Raw genomic sequence first — 24,860 nt, 5'->3', positions numbered from 1 at the left:
TTGTGATCATCACTCGGATGACGCCAACGTGTGTGATCACTTGCAGAACAGAACTAGGAGAAAGCACTGATGATGAAGCTCTGCTGGAGATTTTTTTTTGTTTCCCAGCCGTGACACAATCATTTTTTTGTTTTTAGTGGAACCAGAGAAGTAACTTGGTATAAATTCCTGATCACGTGTGTGCCCGCTGTAGATAAATCTATACAAAAAGGCATGAAGAAAGAAGTTCATTCTTTTAATTTGAAGTTGCTAAAATCTCCAGTGACGACACAAAAAGCAAGAATTTTATAGAATATCAGTCGATGCAAGTTTTAAACAACATCCCAGCAGAAGGGAATCAATATTTTATTTCTTTTCAGACACATTTGTTGGTTTTTAACGAGGCTTCCTTTATGTATTTGAAAAAAAAATATATTTTTTTCAGCAAGTTGGGGTCATTAAAACCCTTTAGTTCTGTAAAGACGTCAATGTAAGACTGTAAACATCAAACCAGATACATTTATTTCACTTTTGGTAAAAGTCTTTTCACACATACACTTATAAAATATGCATGCTTTAATTTTTCACCCACACACATTCATACCTGCTAAAGTGTTACAGGAACTAACATTTTGTGTTACATGCACACATCAACAAAATTATCTACAGGAATATAAACGTGAGAGTTATTACAGGTGGAATCCCAAGCTTCTCTTATACAGGCGTCCTTAGGTCTTGTGAGAAGTTTGGGCCTGGTCCAGTAGCGGCCAGCTCGTCCGTGAAGCTGGGCGAAAGTTTGGACAAGGATATTGCATGATCATCTTCCTGCTGCTTCTTTTCTTGTGCCATGGCTGAAGCCACATCAGATGGGTCAAGGGTGGTGATCCTAGCAGAAAGAAGAGATGGACATGCAAAGAATACTGTATATGTAAAAATCTATTGTGACCACGACCCATAGAAAGAGCTCAGACAGTCCTCAGCCCCATCAGAGCAACAAACAGCTACAGTTTTTCTAGATTTCTAGGCCACCAAATTACAGGAAATTACTTTTAAACAAGAATAGATGTCAGGATCAGATACAGGCTGGTTCAAGGTTATAGCATGGTGGTCATGGTGGCAAAACCACAACATTTATTTGTGTCATACTTTACATTTGCTGCAGTTTAAGGCCTAGTCCACACGTAGCCGGTTTTTTTTTAAACGAATATCCGCCCCTCCAAAAACTTGCATCCACACCACCTCGTTTTAAAGCAAAACTCTGTCCACACGTACCCGGGTAAATATGTTGTTAAGGACATGCCAGACCTGTAGGCGGCAGTACTTCCCTCGTTCTTAACCTCGTCCTTCGTCTGTGGTCTTCCACAAGGAGCAGTAATTCCGCTTGCAAAAACAAACAAGCAAAAAGCACTTGGACAATCGATAAAGCGAGCGCAGCTCTGAGGGCATCCATGCTGTCGGCTAGTGTAAACACAGGTCGCACACGTGATGTCAGCATTTTTTTGTCGCGGAAAGTGACGTTGCGGACCTTAAAACTCCGGTTTTGTCTGTCCACACGCAGTTACCCAAAACGGAGAAAAAACAGATCTTCACTTTGGCCGGAGTTTTTAAAAAGATCCGTTTTCGTGTGAAAAAACTCCGTTTTCGTGTGGATGACAGGCCAAAACGTAGAAAAATATCTACGTTTTGGCAGATCCCCGGCTACGTGTGGACAGGGCCTAAATGTCTTTAAATGAGACACAGGAAACAGTGAAGGATATGGAGTGCAAAGAGCAGCTCCACCAGACACTACTGCTGCAAGCCGCTGGTCAGTTTACCAGTGGCCTAAATAGGAAACACAAATAAAACGCTCCTTGCATGCATGCACACAAGATAACTAGAAAAGTACCACATATTTGCATTTCTATTTTAATGTATTTCATGAAGGTGTTTTCAAACCACAGCTGCCTTTGAAGATATCTTCAGTTTACTTCTGGTGTTTTGGTCTTTTTGCATTAGTATCTGAAATTTGTGGAGGTTTGGTTCCTCCTTGGGTTGTTTATACTTGCAAATATGGTGCAAGTGTGTACAGCTGTGAGCCGTAAACATGCAGAAGCCCTTCAAAGCCTTTATCTGGATTTAAAAGAGCCAAAGGGGCTTTTACTTCATAGAAAGACTGCGATTTGACATATTCTCTTTTCTGTTAAAACAAATAGAAACCGCTGCGTTTCTCATACTTTGATGACTTGATTCATTTTCCTGACAACTACAATTTGAGAACAGATTGAAGAAGAACATAAAACTGAGAAGGAATGCTAAGATTAAAAATTATTCCTCCGTTCTGGACACACCTCTAAATTATGAACTTTGAACTTGTGAGTTTTCTTCTGGTTGACACATGCATGGTAGGATTGTTCCTTCAAGTAACACTTAACACATTTCTTTCTTCTCCCCCTACTGGTTGATAACAAAATCACAACGGTTGTAAACAACGCCGCTGTAGCCTCCAACATTAGGCTGTGCCGATATTCGTTCTTTCTTTGCTTGTCCTCAGATTCATTACTCTTTTCCTTTTACTTGCGTGATCTGCCATGAGGTCAACAAAAAGCTAACTTCTTATTCATTTTTGCTCTTTTTATTAACAATCTGCAAACTGAAATTGCTTACTGCTATAAGCTACTAGCACAGAAAACTCCACCCTGACCATTGCTGCACCTCTCACTTGTTCCCACCCCCAACTATCACATTGCTTAGTGCAGTTTCTGGTCAGCAGAGGGCTGTCCCGTGTGAGGCTGCTTGACTTTCTGGTACAATAATCATTTAAACCAGTTCGAAAGCAATAGCTTAAAATGTTAACATTTTCTAGAGTTTTGTTGAAACAGCTTTGCTGTTGAAAAAAGAGAATGCCAGCTGTTTGTACATTTTCTTTTAACTATAATCAACTATAATGGATCTTTTACTAGAGGAGCATTGTTCATCATTCTTTAAATATAGCTGTTTTGAACTGTTTCCAGCCATGTCTAGCTTAAAGAAAAACAAAGGCATGACAGGACACATTGAGGCAACAATAGAAATAAAACTCCAGTCATTTTGGTGTTTTTTAATAACGGTCGTTGAATGTCTCACATTGAGCTAATGCTAATGTTTTCTCAGTAAAGGTGTGTTTATTTAATGACTGCAACACCAGATGCTGCTAAACTGTTGGAATGAGACTCACAAGGAGTTGAGATGATAAATGACAAAAGCTGGAGATGCTGTCTAGAGCAAAATGATTAGAAAAACTACAAAATACATATGAAGCATACATGAGTCGACTACACTCCAGCTTCAGTTATAACACTTTGACTAATTGCTGTCACGATCTGCCCCTGCCCAACCTGACTGTGTTCCTCTCCTGCCGTGATTGCCCTTATTGTTCTCACCTGTCCCTCGTTTACCTGCCCATGTTTCCCTAATTAGCCCTCTGTATTTAAACCACCTGTTTTGCCCCTGTTCTTTGTCAGTTCATTGTTGTTGTCTGCTGGTGTTTCTGTTCATCCCATCCTGCCATTAAACCATTTTTACTTTTCTGAAGCCTGCATTTTTACCTCCTGCTCAGCTCAACCACACATGGTCCGCCGTCTCCACCTCCTACATCGTGACAGAATGAACTGACCAAACCGGGACCTGTGGTGAGCATTTCTAAATCTCTCTGGAGGATTTATTTTTTCTTTTTTTGTCCTTTAGCAGAAGGAGATTATGGCCCAGGGTGTTGGCGCATCCTACCTGTTCTCCGGGGTGGTCAAGCCTCTGGGTGGGTTTCGGCGCATCCAGTTCGTTTCCTGCGGTGGTCGAGCCCTTCTCCTCTCCTGCTTTCCGTCCCCGTCCTGTTTTTCTCATGGAAGCTGCGGATTCTGGAGCTCTGAAGGAGTTACACCCCCTACGCACGCCATCATTGTCCGGGGTGGTAGGGTTGGTCTCCCCGCTCTTCTCCTGCTTCCCTGCACCCAAGCCTCTGCCTGAGACCCAGCTAATCGTGCCGTGTACCTGCTCTGACCGGTTGTCGAGCACCTGCCGCCGAGCTGGGTTCCCTCGCATCGCTCCTGCCGTTCGTCCACTTCCTGGTCCACGCTGTGGGGCTTATGCCTGCAGGTCTCATGCTGCTGCAGCCTCTGCTGGGTCCCACGTCTGCTCCTGCAGTTCTCTGCCTGGGTCCCACGCCTGCTCCTGCAGTTCTCTGCCTGGGTCCCACGCCTGCTCCTGCAGTTCTCTGCCTGGGTCCCACGCCTGCTCCTGCAGTTCTCTGCCTGGGTCCCACGTCTGCTCCTGCAGTTCTCTGCCTGGGTCCCACGCTTGCTCCTGCAGTTCTCTGCCTGGGTCCCACGCTTGCTCCTGCAGTTCTCTGCCTGGGTCCCACGCCTGCTCCTGCAGTTCTCTGCCTGGGTCCCACGCCTGCTCCTGCAGTTCTCTGCCTGGGTCCCACGCCTGCTCCTGCAGTTCTCTGCCTGGGTCCCACGCCTGCTCCTGCAGTTCTCTGCCTGGGTCCCACGCCTGCTCCTGCAGTTCTCTGCCTGGGTCCCACGCCTGCTCCTGCAGTTCTCTGCCTGGGTCCCACGCCTGCTCCTGCAGTTCTCTGCCTGGGTCCCACGCCTGCTCCTGCAGTTCTCTGCCTGGGTCCCACGCCTGCTCCTGCAGTTCTCTGCCTGGGTCCCACGCCTGCTCCTGCAGTTCTCTGCCTGGGTCCCACGCCTGCTCCTGCAGTTCTCTGCCTGGGTCCCACGCCTGCTCCTGCAGTTCTCTGCCTGGGTCCCACGCCTGCTCCTGCAGTTCTCTGCCTGGGTCCCACGCCTGCTCCTGCAGTTCTCTGCCTGGGTCCCACGCCTGCTCAAGTCCCTGGTCCAGTCAAGTCCCTGGTCCAGTCACGTCCAGTCAAGTCCAGTCTTCGAGTCCCCGTCTCCTGTTGTATAGCCTTGTGGGCGTCTGGTATCCGCCCTTAAGGGGGGGGGGGGGGGGGGGGGGTACTGTCACGATCTGCCCCTGCCCAACCTGACTGTGTTCCTCTCCTGCTGTGATTGCCCTTATTGTTCTCACCTGTCCCTCGTTTACCTGCCCATGTTTCCCTAATTAGCCCTCTGTATTTAAACCACCTGTTTTGCCCCTGTCCTTTGTCAGTTCATTGTTGTTGTCTGCTGGTGTTTCTGTTCATCCCATCCTGCCATTAAACCATTTTTACTTTTCTGAAGCCTGCATTTTTTACCTCCTGCTCAGCTCAACCACACATGGTCCGCCGTCTCCACCTCCTACATCGTGACAATTGCTCTCACTTAGGAAAATTTATTCATAATGTCCTGTTAAGCTCAGTATTTGCAATGTGACATTCCCTCAGAGCACTTCATAAACTACTTTAATATTCAGTAGTGCCATTAGGTTCTAAACACATACATGTACTACTTTTATTACTGCAATACACATAAAATGCAAACCACATTGTGTGATGTTCTGTATTTGCTACTGTAAACATGTTTTACCTGCCTGCTTTTATGGTCGAAACCCGGGTAAAAATAGCTGAGTTGGATTACCAATGGGAAGAAAATGGATGGATGGATGGATGAATGCATGTACGGATGTATGTATGGATCTTGCAGGGCGGCGGAGAGAAAATGGAGGAAATAAGAACACAATTAATAAACAAACATACCCTGAATTATTAAAATCATACAACAAAATCATCTCTGAACACAAAAATAATCCCAAAATTCTGTTTTCTACAATTACAAATATTTTGGGTCGTGAATTTAGTTCTCTCCAGAAAACCCCCTCGGATGCTCTCTGTGAGGAGTTTGCAGCCCACTTCAGAGGGAAGGTAGACACCATCAGACGTAACATTTTATCCTCCCAATGTCATGCTGCTCCTGATCAATCTGAGAGTGTGTGTCTACCTGAGGAAACACTGGACAGTTTTGTCTTGGTTGAAGCTGAGATTATTGATAAGGTTTTCTCCTCAGTGAGACCCACCACATGTGTTCTGGACCCTATTCCCACAAGGTTTTTAAACAATTTTATGACTCTTTTAGAGATGAGATTTTAACTGTGAACTGTTCCCTTCAGACGGGGGTCTTTCCTGCTGCTTTTAAACGGGCGGTGACCAGACCCCTGCTGAAGAAGAGCAATTTAGATTTTAATGACTTCAACAATTTTCGACCAGTATCCATCTTACCATTTTTAAGCAAAATTTTAGAGAAGCGTGTTTTAATACAACTTAATGCTTTTATCAACCACCAACATGTCCTAGAGAAATTTCAGTCTGGTTTTAGTGAACCACAGCACTGAGACGGCCCTTCTGAAGATTTTAAATGATTTTAGAACAAATTATGATGCCTGGAGGGCAACAGTGTTGGTTCTGCTGGATCTAAGCGCTGCCTTTGATACAGTAGACCACACTATTCTTTTAACCCGTTTAAAACAGATCGGCCTCTCTGGTGCTGTTCACAGTTGGTTCACTTCCTACCTCACAGACAGGACTTTTATGGTGAGTCTGGATACCTGTTCCTCTGGGGTCCACAGCATCACATGCGGTGTGCCTCAGGGTTCAATTCTAGGCCCAGTGCTTTTTAATCTCTATATGCTCCCTCTGGGCAGCGTCATCAGGAGACACGGGGTGAATTTCCACAGTTACGCTGACGATACACAGTTGTACATCTCCGTGTCTCCTGATGACGCACAGCCAATGGAAACACTTTTTAACTGCATTTTAGATATTAAATCATGGATGACTGAAAACTTTCTCCAGCTCAACCAAGGCAAAACTGAAGTTTTAGTCATCGGTCCTGAGACCCAGAGAGAGAAACTTTTACCTAAACTACAATCAGTGTCTTTTTATCCATCACTACAAGTGAAGAATCTGGGCGTTATTTTCGATTCAGAGCTGACTTTTATCCCCCACATTAAAAACATCACAAAAATAGGTTTTTACCATCTTAAGAATATCACCAGAGTCCACCCCATTCTCTCTCGGGCCAATACGGAGACATTGATGTATGCTTTTATAACCAGTAGAATTTATTACTGCAATGCCCTGCTTTCTGGTCTTCCCAAAAAGAGCACTCCAGGTCTACAACTTTTACAAAACTCAGCAGCACGTGTCCTGATGAAGACCAGGAAGCGGGAGCACATCACTCCGGTTTTAGATTCACTGCACTGGCTCCCCGTATGTTTCAGGATCGATTTCAAGGTTCTTTTAATGGTTTTTAAGTTTTTTAAGTTTCATTGGTCTCGGTTATCTTTCAGAACTGCTTTTACTATGTAAACCCTCGTGGTCTCTGCGCTCCTCTGGCAGCCGTCTCTTAGTTATCCCTAAAGTTAAGACACACCCACGGCGAGGCTTCAAGTATTATGGCCCTCGCCTCTGGAACGGGCTGCCGGAGGACCTCAGGGCTCAGGAACGTCCAGGCTTTTAAGAATAGGCTCAAGACTCACCTTTTTATCTTAGCTTTTAACTGATTACTATTTATCTAGTCTGTTCAACTGAATCGTCTGTCATATTTGTTTATTTATAAATATACATATTTATCTCTTTTAATTAATTTTATCATTTTATTTACATCTTAGTGTTTTTACATGATTATGTTTTCTTTTACTATCTTTATAATCACTTTTTATCAGTTACTTTTTATCCATATTAGCTTGTTATATATTTTAATCCTCCAGCATTTCCTCTGCGGAGCCCTCTGCCTTGGGGCCGGTGGTCGGCGGCGGCGGCTGGGGCTCTCCTCGGGTAGTGCCCGGGCAGTGGTGGGGGTTTCTGCCCTCCCCCACTGGGTGTCATGGGCCGGTGTCTAGGCTGCTGCCCTGGATCTGTTGATGTCAGGGCAGATGGCTCCACTGATGATGTGTCGTTCATTACCTGACCCATCTGAACTCAGCCTTTTGTTTCCTCTGTTGTTCACGTATGTGTGTGTGTGTGTGTGTGTGTGTGTGTGTGTGTGTGTGTGTGTGTGTGTGTGTGTGTGTGTGTGTGTGTGTGTGTGTGATCGTATGTCCACTTTGGAAGTTGGGTGCGGGAGGGGAAGCGTAATTGTCCATTGTTTTATACTTGGGGAGGGGGGCTGGGATGGTAATATGGTTTCTATGGGGCCATTTTAATCTGTGAAGCACTTTGAGTTGCTTTTTTTATGTATGAAAAGTGCTATATAAATAAAGTTGATTTGATTTGATTTGATGGATGGATGGATGGATGGATGGATGGATGCATGGATGGATATGTGGATGGATGAATGCATGGATGGATGTACAGATGCATGTATGTATGTATGGATGGATGGATGGATGGATGGATGGATGTACAGATGCATGTATGTATGTATGTATGTATGTATGGATGGATGGATGGATGGATGTACAGATGCATGTATGTATGTATGTATGTATGGATGGATGGATGGATGGATGGATGGATGTACAGATGCATGTATGTATGTATGGATGAATAGATGGACGGATGAATGCATGGATGGATGTACAGATGTATGTATGTATGGATGGATGGTTGGATGGATGGATGGATGGATGGATAGATGGATGGATGTACAGATGCATATATGAATGGATGGATGGATAGATGGATGGATGAATGCATGGATGGATGTACAGATGTATGTATGGATGGGTGGTTGGATGGATGGATGGATGGATGGATAGATGGATGCACAGATGCATATATGAATGGATGGATGGATGGATGGATGGATGGATGTACAGATGCATGTATGTATGTATGTATGTATGTATGGATGGATGGATGGATGTACAGATGCATGTATGTATGTATGTATGTATGTATAGATGGATGGATGGATGGATGGATGGATGGATGTACAGATGCATGTATGCATGTATGCATGTATGGATGGATGGATGGATGTACAGATGCATGTATGTATGTATGTATGTATGGATGGATGGATGGATGGATGTACAGATGTATGTATGTATGTATGTATGTATGTATAGATGGATGGATGGATGGATGGATGTACAGATGCATGTATGCATGTATGTATGGATAGATGGACGGATGAATGCATGGATGGATGTACAGATGTATGTATGTATGGATGGATGGATGGTTGGATGGATGGATGGATGGATGGATGGATGGATAGATGGATGGATGTACAGATGCATATACTAATGGATGGATGGATGGATTGAATTCCACTTGTAGTGTCAAATTTGAGTATTTGTTTTACTTTGGACACTCCTGAAAAATCCTCACAGTTAAATTGCAACAACAGACAAAAGCAATTTTTGATCAAAACCACAAAACTTTATTTTGAATAGTAACCTAAATAAGTAAATCATAAGAAGATGCGTTTTATGAAAATATATAAAAAAGTGGTTATCTGTTTTTGCGAAAACTCTTTATATTTACTCCAGATAATATTCATTATGTCCATTAAGCTTTTATAATCTCTGTTAGGCCACAGTTACATCACGGTGCAGCAGCTTGCTCTGCATCTTGGCTTCTTGCATCACAAATGTACAAACAGCAGCCCTTTGTAACACAATGGGGTCTAATATAAGACTTCACATCACTCTCAGCGACTTTTATGGTGGTTTTGTTTTGTTGGCAGTGATTTAGTGATTTACTAGAACAACTGGATTGTAATTGCCTCCATTTTCTCTCCTTACAAGGACACATTCTAAGATGAACCAGCTGACTGATGAATAATTCATGCCCGATTTGATGTAGCGTGTTTAGTTTCTCATTGTGTGCTGCACATGTTTACTTCTACAGGCAACAAACTACAACGTTTGTGATCTGTGTCTAAAATTAGTTTCTGCAGACTGACTCAATAATCCCATGACTTCTACATTTCTTAACACGTTTCTGCCACAGCATTCAAGTGGCTCATGCATACACACACACCTTTGACCTATTACTGATTCTAGTCTGCCAGGCCGATTAGGAAAGTCCTGGTGTTACGCAGCAATGCTCTGGGGTCACAATCTCCCTCTTTCATGTGATGCTGTGAGCAGAATCCTGAGCTTATTGCCCGCAACACAGCCTAGATGTAATCAGCTGAAAAAGCAAATAACTCATAGTTTCTAGGAGCCACATGCTAATAGGTCAGTGTATGATGTTTAATCAGCTGACAACTGGCTTTTGTAAATGAAAACGAGATTAATTTTAGAGGATCAGTTTAATAAATACTAATAATTACAGTGAACAAAAATATAGACGCAACACTTTTTGCTCACATTTTTTATGAGCTGAACTCAAACATCTGAAACTTTTTCTACATGCACAAAACACCTATAACTCTCAAATATTGTTCTGAAATCTGTCTACATGTGTGTTAGTGAGCACTTTTCCTTTACAGAGTTAATCCATCCTACATCACCGGTGTGGTGTATCAAGGGGCTGAATACTGTTGTGCCTTAGACTGCCCACAACAAAAGGCCACCCTGGCATGTGCACAGTTTTGCTTAATGGGGGTTGGGGTCAGTATCTGGTGTGGCCACCATTTGCCTCACGCAGGGCAACACATCTCCGTCACATAGAGTTGATCGATCAGGTTGTTGATTGTGGCCTGTAGAATGTTGGTCCACTCCTCTTCAATTGCTTTGTGAAGTTGCTGAATATTGGCAGGAACTGGAACATGCTGTGGTGTACGCAGATCCAGAGCATCCCAAACATGCTCAATGGGTGGCATGTATGGCGAGTATACTGGCCATGCAAGAACTGGAATGTTTTCAGCTTCCAGGAATTGTGGACAGATCCTTGCAATACAGGGCCATGCATTATCATGCTGCAACATGAGGTGATGGTCGTGGATTAATGGCACAACAATGGGCCTCAGGATCTTGTCACGGTACCTCTGTGCATTCAAAATGCCATCAATAAAATGCACCTGTGTTAATTGTTCATAACAAGCGCCTGCCCATACCAATACCCCACCGCCACCATGGACCACTCGTTCCATGACCTTGACATCAGCAAACCACTCACACACATGCAGTCTGTCATCTGCCTTAGACGGTGAAAATCAGGACTCATCTTTGAACAGAATTCCTCTCCAACGTGCCAAACGCCATCAAATGTGAGTGTTTGCCCGCTCAAGTCGGTTACGACGACGGATTGTAGTCAGGCCCAGACCCCGATGAGGACAACGAGCATGCAGATGAGTTACCTTGAGATGGTTTCTCACAGTTTGTGCAAAAATTCTCTGGTTATGCAAACCGATTGTTGCTGTCACTCTCCGGGTTGCTGGTCTCAGATGATCCTGGAGGTGAACATGCTGGATGTGAAGGTCCTGGACTAGTGTGGTCATATGTGGTCTGTGGTTTTGAGGCCAGTTGGATGTACAGCCAAATTCTCTGAAATGCCTTTGGAGGCGGCTTATGGTAGAGAAGTGAACATTCATTTCATGGGCAACAGCTCTGGCAGACATTCCTGCGGTCAGCATGACAATTGCATGCTCCCGCAAGGTTGCAACATCTGTGGTATTGTGCTGTTTGATCAAACTGCTCATTTCAGGGTGGTCTTTTCTTGTGGGCAGTCTAATCAGCCCCTTGATGAGCCATGCCTGTGAGGTGGGATGGATTATCTTGGTAAAGAAAAATAGCTCACTAACACACATGTAGACAGATTTTAGAACATTATTTGAGAGTCATGGGCATTTTGTGCATGTAGAAAAAGTTTCAGATGTTGGAGTTCAGCTCACAAAATATGTGAGCAACAAGTGTTGCGTCCATATTTTTGTTCAGTATTTTTGGACGAAAGGTGTGTGGATTCTGTGAGTGAGTCTTTGAACCTGTTGAGTAAAACCCGAACGATGTAACTTTTACTGTTGGCAAAAAGGATTAAAAATCACAAATAATGGGTATTTATGTTTTGCCTGAACATGTACTGGAACAGTTCAATGAAACATTTGGAAATAAATCATCGAATATGCCTCTGGTTAGCTCTCAAGGGTCATACCTTAAATATACTCTGAGTGGTATGCAGGTGTTTGAGTTCAGCTCTTGAAAAATGGGAGCAAAAACAAAAGTGATGCGTTTCTATTTTTGTTCTGTGTATTTTTTTTAGTTTTGACTTTTACTTTTATTGTCAACCTGCATGTTTAAGCTCTGTTTGGATCCTTGCATCACCGCGTCGTGTGAACCTACTTCTGAATAGTCCCCATCGGTCGTGAATGATCACCGCAGTCGCCTCCTGTTGCTGCCTCTGGTTCAACACGCCCTTCCTCACAGGCTCGCTGCATGGTGGAAGCACTGCTTATACACAAACACACCAACGACATCACATTATCACCGTTTTGCCTACTGTTGTCGTTTTACAAAGTAACTACACATTTCTGAGAACCTTTTGGGCAAATAATAAGTCACACGGCACCTGATCAAACATAGGAATTTCTGTTTTAGTGAAGGGAAATTTCAGTGCCAATACAAAGCACATTCTCCTCATTTCATCATCTGTCAGTGCTGAAATGTTAACTGCAGCTTGGGCAACATCTGAAGCAATCGTGTACCAGCACTGCTGTGAGTCCCATCTGTGATCGTAGGCCTGCCGGTGCTACAGCTAGCGATCAGAGGGTCTGTTTCAGCTGTAAGTAAAGGAGGTGAATAATGCTTGATGTAGAGGCATTATTTATAATTTTATGCATAGAAACAGAATATGAGTCAGACTTACAATAATGACGGAATGTGAAGTGAACCACAGAACGTTTTTATTAGTACAGTAGAGGAAGTGTTTGTTTGTTTAAGTCTGTTTTGATGTTTAATGCAGTAAAACCTTCCAAAAGGATATTATAAGATGGCAGGCTACAAGAGCTAATTTGGCTAGGAGTGTTGAACCATAATAAGTAAGGCTGATTTGGACCCAACAAGACTACTGGCTGCATTGAGATAAATTTTTGGAATGAGTATTTCTTTTAAACTTGCTGTAAAACCAGAAAACACATGGCAGCAATATGCAGAAATAAGAATAGTACAATATTGTACAACTAATCCCATCCACGCTGATTGTATTTGGCTCTGATTTGATTTTAGTTTTAAGTTTGTAAGGGAAGTAACGTTGACTAGGACCAAATACACAAAGAAGCTGATTGAATGCATTTTGTTTCTTCTATGTTTTATAATTTTGAAATAAGGACCACATTGCGGCCACATTCATTTGAAACGCTGCTTTAACTAAAATCCAAAACAAGGAAATATTGTAAATGAAATCAGAAAGGTTATTCTACCCTGTGAACCGGGTTCTTTGTGTTCTGTAAAAGAAGTCAGATGTTTTTGTTTAGTTTTTCCTTTTTGCATAAAGTAAACTATTTTAACCAAATTATGCAAATCGATTAGCTTTCATCTATTTCCATCTGCTTATCAAAATTGAGTGACGGAGTCAATTGATCCAGCAAAATAAAAAAAAAAACGTTTATTTAGCAACACATTCCAGCCCATTCTGAGGGATTCCAGGCCAGAGAAGATATAGAGTTTCTCCAGTAAGTTCTGGGTTAGCCTCGGGTCTCCCTCGAGTCTAGTGGGAGATGCCCCCTGGAGGCAAGGACACATCATAATCCCATACCCAAACCACATCTGTTCACTGTTTCAGATGGAACAGTTGCACTATTGGATGGTGGAGCACTTCATCATGTCTCCAAAGATGAACCCCTTAACCAAAGAGGATATTTATATAAAAATTATGTTCTTTTAGTCATGATAAAAATCTCCAGAGGTGTTGGGCTTTTGGCTCAACACCTTTGTTACATCTCTGTTGAGGTCAATGGTAGATTGCAGGTTGGAACTCAGGCTCCTGTCAGTTGTGTTCTTGGGCAAGATATGTTACCCCGCTTGCAAGCTGATGGTGGTCGGAGGGACCGGTGGCACCTGTAACTGCCAGATTTGCTTCTGTCAGTGAGCCCCAGTGTTGCTGTAGCTACAATGTGAGCGTGTGTGTGAATGGGTGAATGATTCACTGTAGCATAAAGTGCTTCGACGTGCAGAAACGCCAACCATTACCGACAAAGCTCATACTAATTGGTCTATCCATCACTCCATCCAACCATCAATCACCAACAAGACACATATAAAAGATATTCAACTTTTTTTTAAACTTAATGGGTAAATATTGACAAAAAATCAGTGTAGAATTGATTGAATCCTGCAGCTTATTAAGTCACTTTTTATAGTGGAAACTTGAAATGCCAACTGTCCATTACAACAAAATGAATACCTGTAGGTGTTTTACTATTAGCTTGGTGAAACCGGCATGTCTCATTTTATTTTCAGGAAACAGGAGGGTTAAAAATTAAGTTTGGGTATAAACTCAGAAATAAAGAAATAAAATGGGCCCTTTCCACCAGCGGGCAATAGACACGTGTAGAACCAGATGGGCTAAATTTTGATGAAAGTACTAATCTTTATAATTCATCTGTTTGATTTAAAGCCTGAAATGGTTTGACACTAGTTTGCACCCATAATTTCAGCGGGCTTTAAATGTGTTGAACACTTGTTTAATCAACACAACTGCAGTGGTCACTTTTGTCCTACTCATGTATCAGCACGAAGAATTCTGCCTAGTGGTAAAAGCAGCATAGACGAACATTAGTGTTACCAGCATATGTTATGTTTTGGTGCTGCTGGACCAGCTGCTGCTGGACCTGGTCCAGTATGCTGTTCCAAGAAGCTGCTCTACCAACAACCAGCTTCCCATACTGGACCAGCATACCAACACCGAAACACATATGCTGGTAACCAGCTATACTGGTCTATGCTGCTTTATTCAGCAGTGCAGCCAGAGGAGAAAGTAGTTTCAGAAGATAGGATTTGAAGCTCCTCCTTGAACCGTCACCTTATCGTGGTGGAGGAGTTTGAGTGCCCAAATGATCCTAGGAGCTATGTTGTCTGGGGCACTTTTTGCCCCTGGTAGGGTCTCCCATGACAAATTGGTCTTAGGTGAAGGGTGAGACAAAGAACGGTTCAAAGGATCTTTCATGGATGTAAATTCAAAAAGTTGGAGTACCCGGCCCGGAGGGTTACCGGGGTCCCACCCTGGAGCCAGGCCTGGGGTTGGGGCCCATGAGCGAGCACCTGGTGGCCGGGATTTTGCCCATGGGGTCCGGCCGTGCCCAGCCCGAACCGGATACATGGGCTCATCCAACTGTGGACCCACCACCCGCAGGAGGAACATGAAGGGTATGGTGCAGTGTGGATCGGGTGGCAGACCAAGGCGGGAGCCTTGGCGGTCCGATCCCCGGACAAGAAAACTGTTTTTTTGGGACATGGAACGTCACCTCGCTGGTGGGGAAGGAGCAGGAGCTTGTGGCAGAGGTTGAGCGGTACCGGCTAGATATAGTCTGACTCACCTCGACACATAGCAATGGCTCTGGAACCCAAGTCCTTGAGAGGGGTTGGACATTCTCCTTTGCTGGAGTTGCTCTGGGTGAGAGGCGGAGGGCTGGGGTTGGCTTTTTGTTAGCCCCAAGGCTCGCTGCCTGTGTGTTGGGGTTTACCCCGGGGAACGAGAGGGTAGCTTCCCTGCACCTTCATGTCGGAGAACGGGTTCTGACTGTTGATTGTGCTTACGGGCCAAATATCAGTTCAGAGTACCCACCCTTTTTGGGGTCCATGGGATGAGTGCTAGATAGTGCTCCATCAGGGGACTCCATTGTCCTGCTGGGGGACTTCAATGCTCACGTGGGCAATGACAGCTTGACCTGGAGGGGTGTGATTGGGAGGAACGGCCCGCCTGATCTGATATCGAGTGATGTTTCATTATTGGACTTCTATGCAATCCGCAGTTTGGCATAACGAACACCATGTTCGAACATGAGGATGCCCATCGGTACATTTGATACCAGGGCAGCCTAGGTCGCAGGTCGATGATAGACTTTGTAGTCATATCATCTGACCTGCGGCCGTATGTTTTGGACACCCGAGTGAAGAGAGGAGCGGAGCTGTCAACTGATCACCACCTGGTGGTGAGTTGGATCAGATGGCAGGGGAAGATGCCGCGTAGACCTGGCAGACTCAAACGCATTGTGAGGGTCTGCTGGAAACGCCTGGCAGAAGAACCTGTCAAGACGGTCTTCAACTCCCACCTCCGGCAGAGCTTTGACCGCATCCCGAGAGCAGTGGGGCACATTGACTCCGAGTGGGCCTTGTTCCACTCTGCGATTGTTGAGGCGGCTGTTGCTAGCTGTGGTTGCAAGGTGGCCGGTGCGATTTGTGGTGGCAACCCCTGTACCCGTTGGTGGACACCAGAAGTTCGGGGAGCTGTCAGGCTGAAGAAGAAGGCCTACAGGGCATGGCTGGTCTGTGGGTCTCCGGAGGCAGCAAACAGGTACCGGATGGCCAAGCGGGGTGCAGCAGTGGCAGTTGCCGGGGCAAAATCTCGGGCGTGGGAGGAGTTTGGTGAGGCCATGGAGAAAGCAATGGAGAAAGACTATCGATTGGCTCCAAAGAGGTTCTGCCAAACTGTCTGGCGCCTCAGGAGAGGAAGGCAGCAACTCGCTCACACTGTTTACAGTGGGGATGGGGAGCTACTGACATCAACTGGGGCTATAGTCGGACAGTGGAAGGAATACTTTGAGGAGCTCCTCAATCCCACCTTTGCACATTCCGAGGAGGAACCAGAGCCGGGAGACCTGGGGATGGACTGTTCAATCTCGGGTGCAGAAGTTGCTGAGGTAGTCAAACAACTACACAGCAGCGGAGCCCCGGGAGCGGATGAGATTCGTCCTGGGTATCTCAAGGCTATGGATGATGTAAGGCTGTCATGGTTGACACGTCTCTGCAACATTGCGTGGTCATCGGGGGCAGTTCCTGTGGAGTGGCAGACCGGGGTGGTGGTCCCCATCTTTAAGAAGGGTGACCTGAGTGTGTGTTCCAACTATAGGGGGATCACACTCCTCAGCCTCCCTGGAAAGGTCTACTCCAAGGTACTGGAGAGGAGGGTCCGATCGATAGTTGTATCTCAGATTGAGGAGGAGCAACGCAGTTTTCGTCCTGGCCGTGGAACTGTGGACCAGCTCTATACCCTTGCAAAGGTGATGGAGGGGGCCTGGGAGTTTGCCCAACCAATCCACATGTGTTTTGTGGATTTGGAGAAGGCTTATGACCGAGTCCCCAGGGGCAGCCTGTGGGGGACGCTCCAGGAGTATGGGGTGAGTGGCTTTCTGTTAAGGGCCATTCAGTCCCATTACCAGAGGAGCGTGAGTTTGGTCCGCATAGCTGGTAGTAAGTTGGACCTGTTCCCGGTGAGGGTTGGACTCCACCGGGGCTGCCCTTTATCACCGGTTCTGTTCATTACCTTCATGGATAGAATTTCTAGGTGCAGCCGTGGTGTGGAGTGTGTCGAGTTTGGTGGCAGGAGAATCTCGTCTCTGCTTTTTGCGGATGATGTGGTCCTCCTAGCTTCATCCAGCTCTGACCTTCAGCTCTTGCTGGGTAGGTTCACGGCCGAGTGTGAAGCGGCTGGGATGAGGATCAGCACCTCCAAATCTGAGACCATGGTTCTCGACCGGAAAAGGGTGGCTTGCCAACTCCGGGTCGGGGGAGAGGTCCTACCTCAATTGGAGGAGTTTAAGTAACTCGGGGTCTTGTTCCGAGTGAAAGTAGGAGGGATCATGAGATCGACAGGCGGATTGGTTCAGCGTCTGCAGTGATGCGGACGCTGAGCCGATCTGTCGTGGTGAAGAGGGCGCTGAGCCAGAAAGCCAGGCTCTCGATTTACCGGTCTATCCACGTCCCAATCCTCACCTATGGTCATGAGATTTGGGTAATGACCGAAAGAACGAGATCGCGTATACAAGCGGCCAAAATGAGTTTCCTCCGTAGGGTGGCCAGGCTCAGCCTTAGAGATAGGGTGAGGAGCTCGGACATTTGGGAGGGACTCGGAGTAGAACCGCTGCTCCTCCAGACCGAAAGGAGTCAGTTGAGGTGGTGTGGGCATCTGGTCAGGATGCCTCCTGGACGCCTCCCTGGGGAGGTGTTTCGGGCATGTCCTACCGGCAGGAGGCCCCCGGGTTGACCCAGGACACGTTGGAGAGGTTACATCTCCAATCTGGTCCGGGAAAGCCTTGGGGTCCTGCCGGAGGAGATGGTGGAGGTGGCTGGGGAGAGGACGGTCTGGAGCTCCCTAGTTGGGATGCTGCCCCCATGACCCGGACCCGGATAAGTGGAGGAAGACAACGACGATGACGAGGAGGAGGATTTGAAGTCTCATTTCCTGACATTTGGACAACTCTTATTGAACTGGATAACAGCAATGCGACTCTATCACTGGCTCTGTTTGTTTTGCAACATTGATGTTTTATCTCCACATATGACACAAGCTTGAAGGAGTTCTGCTGTGTGGTGGAGTTGCTATGATAAATTTAGCTTCTGCCAGTTGACACATTCTCTGTTGTTTCCTGGGCTCTAAGAAAACAACAGCCTTCCTATATTGCGAGTCAAGATGGGGGAGTCCATGAAAGTTCAGTGACTGTGTTATGTAGATCTGTCAGGCTTTTCAAAACCTAGCATTTTACTGTCTATTGTCCATCAGAAACTACTGCAGAAGATATGTGTAAGAGACTATCTTCATAAAACACTCAGAGTGACTGCTTAAATGGGAATCAAAGCATCGGTGGAGATTTATTTCATCCACACTTCCTGTTAGCAAAATAACGCTTCTGAAAACCGTATTGCCTGGCAGACTGAGACACGGGCACTGAGGCAGCGATAGATGGCACCCCCCTCAACCCCCCTGCATGTGCTGTCAGAGTTTCTCAGTCTAGAAACGAGTCATCATGATCGCATGTGCTCTTGGGCGTGCACTCAAGCACACACTCACAGTAGACTTAACACTCAGGGAAAGAGCAGACAGGTTCTTGGGGATTTCCAGTTAACTGCGATCATTAGATGAAAAGTGGAGGAGGGTATTTTTTTCAAGGAGGCGAGAGGCTCAGAGCGCCATTGTGTCATATCGGCAGGTGAGTGGCTGAGCCAGGTGGAGGTGCGGCTGCCTCACCTGGAGACCAGTGCAGTGCCGCCACGTAGTAGTTTGCTGACGTCTCGTTTTTCAGCGTACCCATCAGCCACAGCCGATTCTAAATAAATGTGAAGCAGAGTTTTTAACCTGAAGATGGAGATTATGTTCTTGCTTTAAGAAAACCGTTAAATTGCATTGTTTTTGTGCTACCTGGGCACTCTAAATATTGATTTAAAATTAAATCGAAGGAAATTGTAATGGTATCGAATGTTTATTAATTACTATTTCAAAAATACATAATACATAAACATAAAAATGAAAGTGATGGGGAAAAAGGTCGATCGTGTTTTTTTAACCCTGTCTGTCGAGTGACTGTTTAGCGTGACGTCTGATATATATATTTATATATATCTGGCTGTATATATATATATATATATATATATATATATATATATATACATATAGTTTGCCATGCCCTGATGTGGGGCTGGGGGGTGCGTCGACATGGTCGGAACATAGAAGGGGTGCGCGGCTAAATAAGTTTGGGAACCACTGGACTAGAGCTTCTGCTCTCCCATATTGAGAGGTGTTATAATGGCTCTGGCATTTGGTTTGGTTAGGATGGCCAATAATCACCTCCTGGGGGAGGTCTTTCAGGTATATACTTCCAGGAGGAAACCCTGATCCAGGACACATCAGATGGATTGTCAACTGGCCAGAGGATACCACAGGATCACTATGGAGATGCTGTCGGGAGTGGTTGGGAAGAGGACAGGGTTTCCCTGCTAGAAGAATGAGATAGGCCACCATAGACCACAACAAGTAACAATTTTTCAGCGTATAACATAATAAATGTCCTTACCGAGACTAATTTAGACTTTCTACTCCTTTCTACAACCACCAGTTTAATGCCAGGGAGGTTTGACAATTACATCTGAAGTGACAGTAACAATACACAGTGGGGCACTTCTTTTTTCATGTCTATTGGCTTTCTTCTTCAGACCCTTGTTTGACTTTTCCAGGCCATGTGCAGCGAGAATGGTGCACATACCTTTTTTTATTCCGACATTTGATGACATATACAATTATTACAATGGTCTCCAAAGCCAGAAAGACTGCAGCAAAAATGGCACCAATTTTCCACGCCTCCAGGCCTCCTTTATTAGTCTCTAAAAAGATTTTAAAAAGAACACACGGTGAAGACAACAACTGGTGAAATCAGTTAGCCTATAATGAATGAGTATGCACAGAGACAAAAGCTTGTGTATACATAAACACGTGCGGATTTGCTTTTCTTTGAAACACAGTTTTACCTCTCATTCCAGGTGTATTTTCCACTGGCTCTTTGCCCTCTCCTTGTTTCCCTCCTTTTGTTTGATGGTATTTGGCTAGAACATCATTATCAAAATCATCCAATGTAGGCTGGATCCTGCCATGGTTGTGTGGCAAAAAGCCATGAGTCGAGGTAATGATCCTTTTACCACAGTTTGATTTCTCATGACCAATGGTATTTTCTTCAGCTTCCATTTGACCAACTGATGGGTTTGGGGTGGGAAGCTGGATTTCACGTCTCCTTTCTATAAACGACTCAGTGCTGTTGCCAAGCCCAGGGTTCACCAGAGTCTCTAGAAGGAGTTATGTGACACATACATGTGAAAATTAACTTAAGAGCTCATGTTTTGAGGCTTGAACAACTAGAGGATTGGCTTCACAAAAGTGAAGATGTGGGTTAGAAAATGTAAACATCTGTCGACGGATTAGCTGTGAAGCAAGTTGAAAAGCTTTGAAAGGCATTGCCTTTAAAAAAGCAAAAGTCTCGTGTTTTACATTCTATACGTTTTAAATGACATACATTCAGAAAATTACTAAAACTATGGTAGCACATATTTAAATTTGAAGGAGTTCTGACATTTAAAAACTTTTATTTCTCTCTTTCTTTAAACACAATATTGTTTTCCATGAATTGAGAACACTAAATATTCTCTGTTAGGTTACACATACCTCACCTTGATAATCACGATGGTGCAAATTCTCCAAAGCAGTTTGCTCTTCTTCTTCATTTTGAGTTTTTTCCATACTCGTTTCATTCACTAGTGCCACTGAAACCTCCTTACCTACCCTGTCTCCGTGTCTTTCATCCCCAATCACCCCCTGTAATTTTGTTTCTGTCATTTCTACCTTACCCTGACCTCCTTCCTCCACTACATGCCCATTTTCATCTTCTTCATGTCCTTCAGCATATTCTCCTCTTTTTACCTCCTCCGCCTCCCCTACTGACTCTCCTGTGACAGGGTTTGTTATTTTTATCTCATAATCTTTGGAAGGCAGCACTATTTTCTCTCCATCTATTTTGTCCATTTGACTTTCCTCCTTCAGAGTGGCTTCTTTTCCCCAGTTAGTGCCTATCTGCTCATGATCAGCCCCTCCCAGGACAGGTCTGGACTCATTCACAGCTTCCTGCTCTGGCCGAACATCCACTTCCACCTCAACAGGACTCAGAGCTCCATTTCCAGCCAGTATTTCTGTTTTAGTCAGGTTCTTTGTAACGGACAGACCAACTGGCTCTGTGCCTTCTTCTTTCCTTGTTTCTAAATCTCCTTCTGTCTCTTCCAAGTTTCCCTTTTTATCCTCCTGACTGAATTTAGCTCCTAATGATTCATCCATAACCTCCAAACTCTCTGCTTCTTTAGCTTCCACACCTTCAGAAGACTTCTCTATAGGTCTAGCTGCTGCTTCGCCCTCTCCCTTGACAACTCGCATCTCTCCTACAGCTACATCTTCAAATGCATCCACCTCTGCTTCCCCCTCATTTTCTTTAAATCCAGCATTTCCTTCCCCGAGACTAATATTTTTATCCTCTGCTGGCTGCTCCAGTATCTCAGCTTGAAGCTGTCCTGTTATGACCCCGGGTACATATCCATCAGCCACTTTCTTCTGTCTCTCCACATCTTTTGCTTCACCCGCTGCTTCTGCTTTACCCATAGCTGCCTCAACCACTCGCTCCAGCAACTCCTTCAGCACCTCTTCTGCCCCCCGCCCATCCACCTGCTCTGAGGCTTCCTGTACAGCCTGCTGCACCTCCTTTAAACTAGGAGGGGACACGACTGGCACCATCTCTGCAGCAGGCAGCTCTTTTTCCTGGGATAAAGTCTGGTTGCCTTGGTAGGCAACCTCAATGGAAGCCAGAATGGGGGTGGACCCACCTATGGAGATATTACCGAGCATTTCTTTTTAAAATATTTTTTTGCAGCTGCAATCACAATAAAACTCCATACTTTACTTTGAGTCATGGTCCATATTTACTCTTAATTACAAGAAAAACGTGATGGAGACTGAACCAATTTAATCATTACAGTTACGATATTCTTACTTATGTCCCTCAAAGGTGCAACTGAAAAGTCACAAAGAAATGTGATTTATTCATTCTTTGTCTTACGTTTTTATTTTAATGGCACGACATTAACATAATCTACATTTGCATAAATATAGGTTCAGCTGAAATATTCAAACATTGTTGCATCGTCTAAAATGGTTTTAGATATCAGCCTACCTTCAGATGTGCAGAGTTGTTTTAACAAAGCCACCAGGAATCCTATCAAAGTGGAATATCTCATGTTTCCAATAAAAACAACAAAAACTATAATCCAGAACGTCCAACTATGTCCAAAGAAAAAGCTCTTTTTTTATTTTTGTCCTAAAAAACGTGTAAAACACTCAAATGTCAGTATGTGCATGGCTCAAAGCATAGGACGAGTGTGTTGGCTGGGGATGGTTGGACAGTAAACTGGGCCTGTCGGAGGGGGTCAGATGTTAGCAGGTGACAGAGAAATGAGGGAGGGTGAAGAAACGAGCATTGCCGTGTTAAAAGTTGCCTCTCCAAGGTTTGGTCGTAGCACCTGCATCTCTACATAGAGTGACACTTTTTTGTTAAATGCTTTGGAGTCTCTCATGAGGGCCCTGGTGAAGCATTGGCGGCATGTCACACACACACAGCAAACTCTGGGAGAGCAATTATAGGGGAGTTGTGAGACTGGGGTGTGGCAACGCTACCAATAGGGTTTGACGTGGAACTGGAGAGAGTGGACCTGGGTGTAGCAAAGAAAGTTTATGATAATTCAACACACACACACACACACACACACACACACACACACACACACACACACACACACACACACACACACACACACACACACACACATCACTGAAATAGTGTTTAGTTTTGTTTAGTTTTTTATTGTATGTGTGTCACACTTACTGTACTTTTATATTCACGTGGGTCAATTTGGTTTAATTCTACACAATCTTTTCTTTTCTCTCTAGAATTGTGTAAAAGACGCATCTGAATCAGTTTTTCTGAAAATTCATGTGCTTAAATTTATATAAAAATACTTTAACAATGTGTGGATGTCGCACATCCGAAAAATTGCAATATTTGTGTGGTAACATCAGAAAATGGGATGAAGGTGTATAAATCAGAGGCTCTCTGTACTACAAGTGTCCGGTTTCAGCCATGGTTTAGTGGTGCAGGCAATGAAAAAGTGCCTTGGAGACTTTCTGTACTGCAGCTACAAGTTCAACATTTTATTGGCACACTTTGGGCCCCTTAGTACTAATAAACCATCTTTGCAACACCACAGCCTACCTGAGTATTGTCGCTGACCACGTCCATCCCCTTATGACCACAGTTCACCCATCTTCTGTTGGCTATTTCCAGCAGGGTAATACACCATGACAAAAAGCTGGAATCATCTCAGACTGGTTTCTTGAACATGACAATGAGTTCGCTGTACTCAAATGGCCTCTACAGGCACCAGACCTCAATCCAGTAGAGCATCAATATCATTGTTTCAGAGATGATCATTTCTTAAAGGGGCATTATGGAAGTGTGACAGCCAAAACATGTAAAGAAATAATAAATGTCTTCTTCATACATTCTCCTGCAATGCCCTGGTCCTGTAGAATGAGCCCTGGCATTTTTACTGTGATTGCCTGTTTTTCTGTAAAATCACAGAAAAAGAGAGATGCTTGGGTCGCTCAGGCATAGCCCGTAGCAATTGCTATCCGTAGCTTTAGCAGCAGAGAGTGAGGTAGTGCCAACTCAGTGACTTTGTCACTGTTCCTAACGCCTAGTGATGAACCTAGCTACATTTCTGAGGACCCTTAGCTACTTTCTTCTACATATTTCCTGCAAATTAGCAACAAAATAGCCATTTTCGCTGCGAACCGTTCTTTGGTTTGACGTTGTTTAAGGTGTCATTAATGATGTAAAAGTTACAGATAATCTGAATGTTACTAATGTGTAGCTCACCTTGTAAGATGTCTGACTCCCATGCAGAAGACCTGGGTTCAATTCTGGGTGTGAACTTAGTTCATTTAGAGTGCTTTTTTACATTAATGGTATATTTTTTTTACAGTAAGATGCCCACATTTTTATCTGAGACTCGCCGAACGGCATTGAATTCACAGATAAAAAAGATGTGGGCTCAACTTTCATTTTGGAACAATTTTTCAAGCAAGGGAAGGGAATGATCTGAGCATGCAGGAGGACTGACCCATCTTAAACCTTTGTCGGCTGTGCTGAAGAGAAAGGTACAGAACCAAATTATTTAATTAATTAGCTGCATGTTCTCCTGTCCGCTGGGCCACACACACACACACACACACACACACACACACACACACACACACACACACACACACACACACACACACACACACACACACACACACACGGGACTGTCTCAGCTGTTATTTTCGTTAAGGAGTGTGCACGTACAGCATGCGCGCCTCGTGTACGAGCCTACTATTGAAGCTGGTCCAGAATTCAGCAGCTAGGTTCCTGACTGGAGCTGACAGAAGACAACACGTTTCTCCAATTCTGAAATCTCTCCACTGGTTGCCCGTGCAGTTTAGGGTAAATTTCAAAATTATGCTTCTCACTTACAAATCCTTG

General features: G+C 44.6%; 1 protein-coding gene across 1 annotated transcript; it reads right to left on the bottom strand.

Moving 5' to 3' along the window:
* Positions 1 to 305: 305 nt before the first annotated feature.
* Positions 306 to 22,598, bottom strand: LOC129167034 (uncharacterized). Its single transcript, XM_054750939.2, has 6 exons — positions 22,455 to 22,598; positions 20,911 to 22,107; positions 20,218 to 20,529; positions 19,956 to 20,073; positions 12,106 to 12,210; positions 306 to 865 (listed from the first exon to the last, which is right to left on the bottom strand). The coding sequence occupies exons 1-6, from the start codon at positions 22,516 to 22,518 to the stop codon at positions 694 to 696; spliced, it is 1,968 nt and encodes a 655-aa protein (XP_054606914.2). The 5' UTR covers positions 22,519 to 22,598; the 3' UTR covers positions 306 to 693.
* Between the last annotated feature and the right edge of the window lie 2,262 nt (positions 22,599 to 24,860).

The sequence above is a fragment of the Nothobranchius furzeri genome, chromosome 7 (genome assembly GCF_043380555.1).
Source record: "Nothobranchius furzeri strain GRZ-AD chromosome 7, NfurGRZ-RIMD1, whole genome shotgun sequence".
NCBI lineage: Eukaryota > Metazoa > Chordata > Actinopteri > Cyprinodontiformes > Nothobranchiidae > Nothobranchius > Nothobranchius furzeri.
Note: the sequence above shows the minus strand (reverse complement) of the source record. Positions and strands in the feature narration are given on the sequence as shown.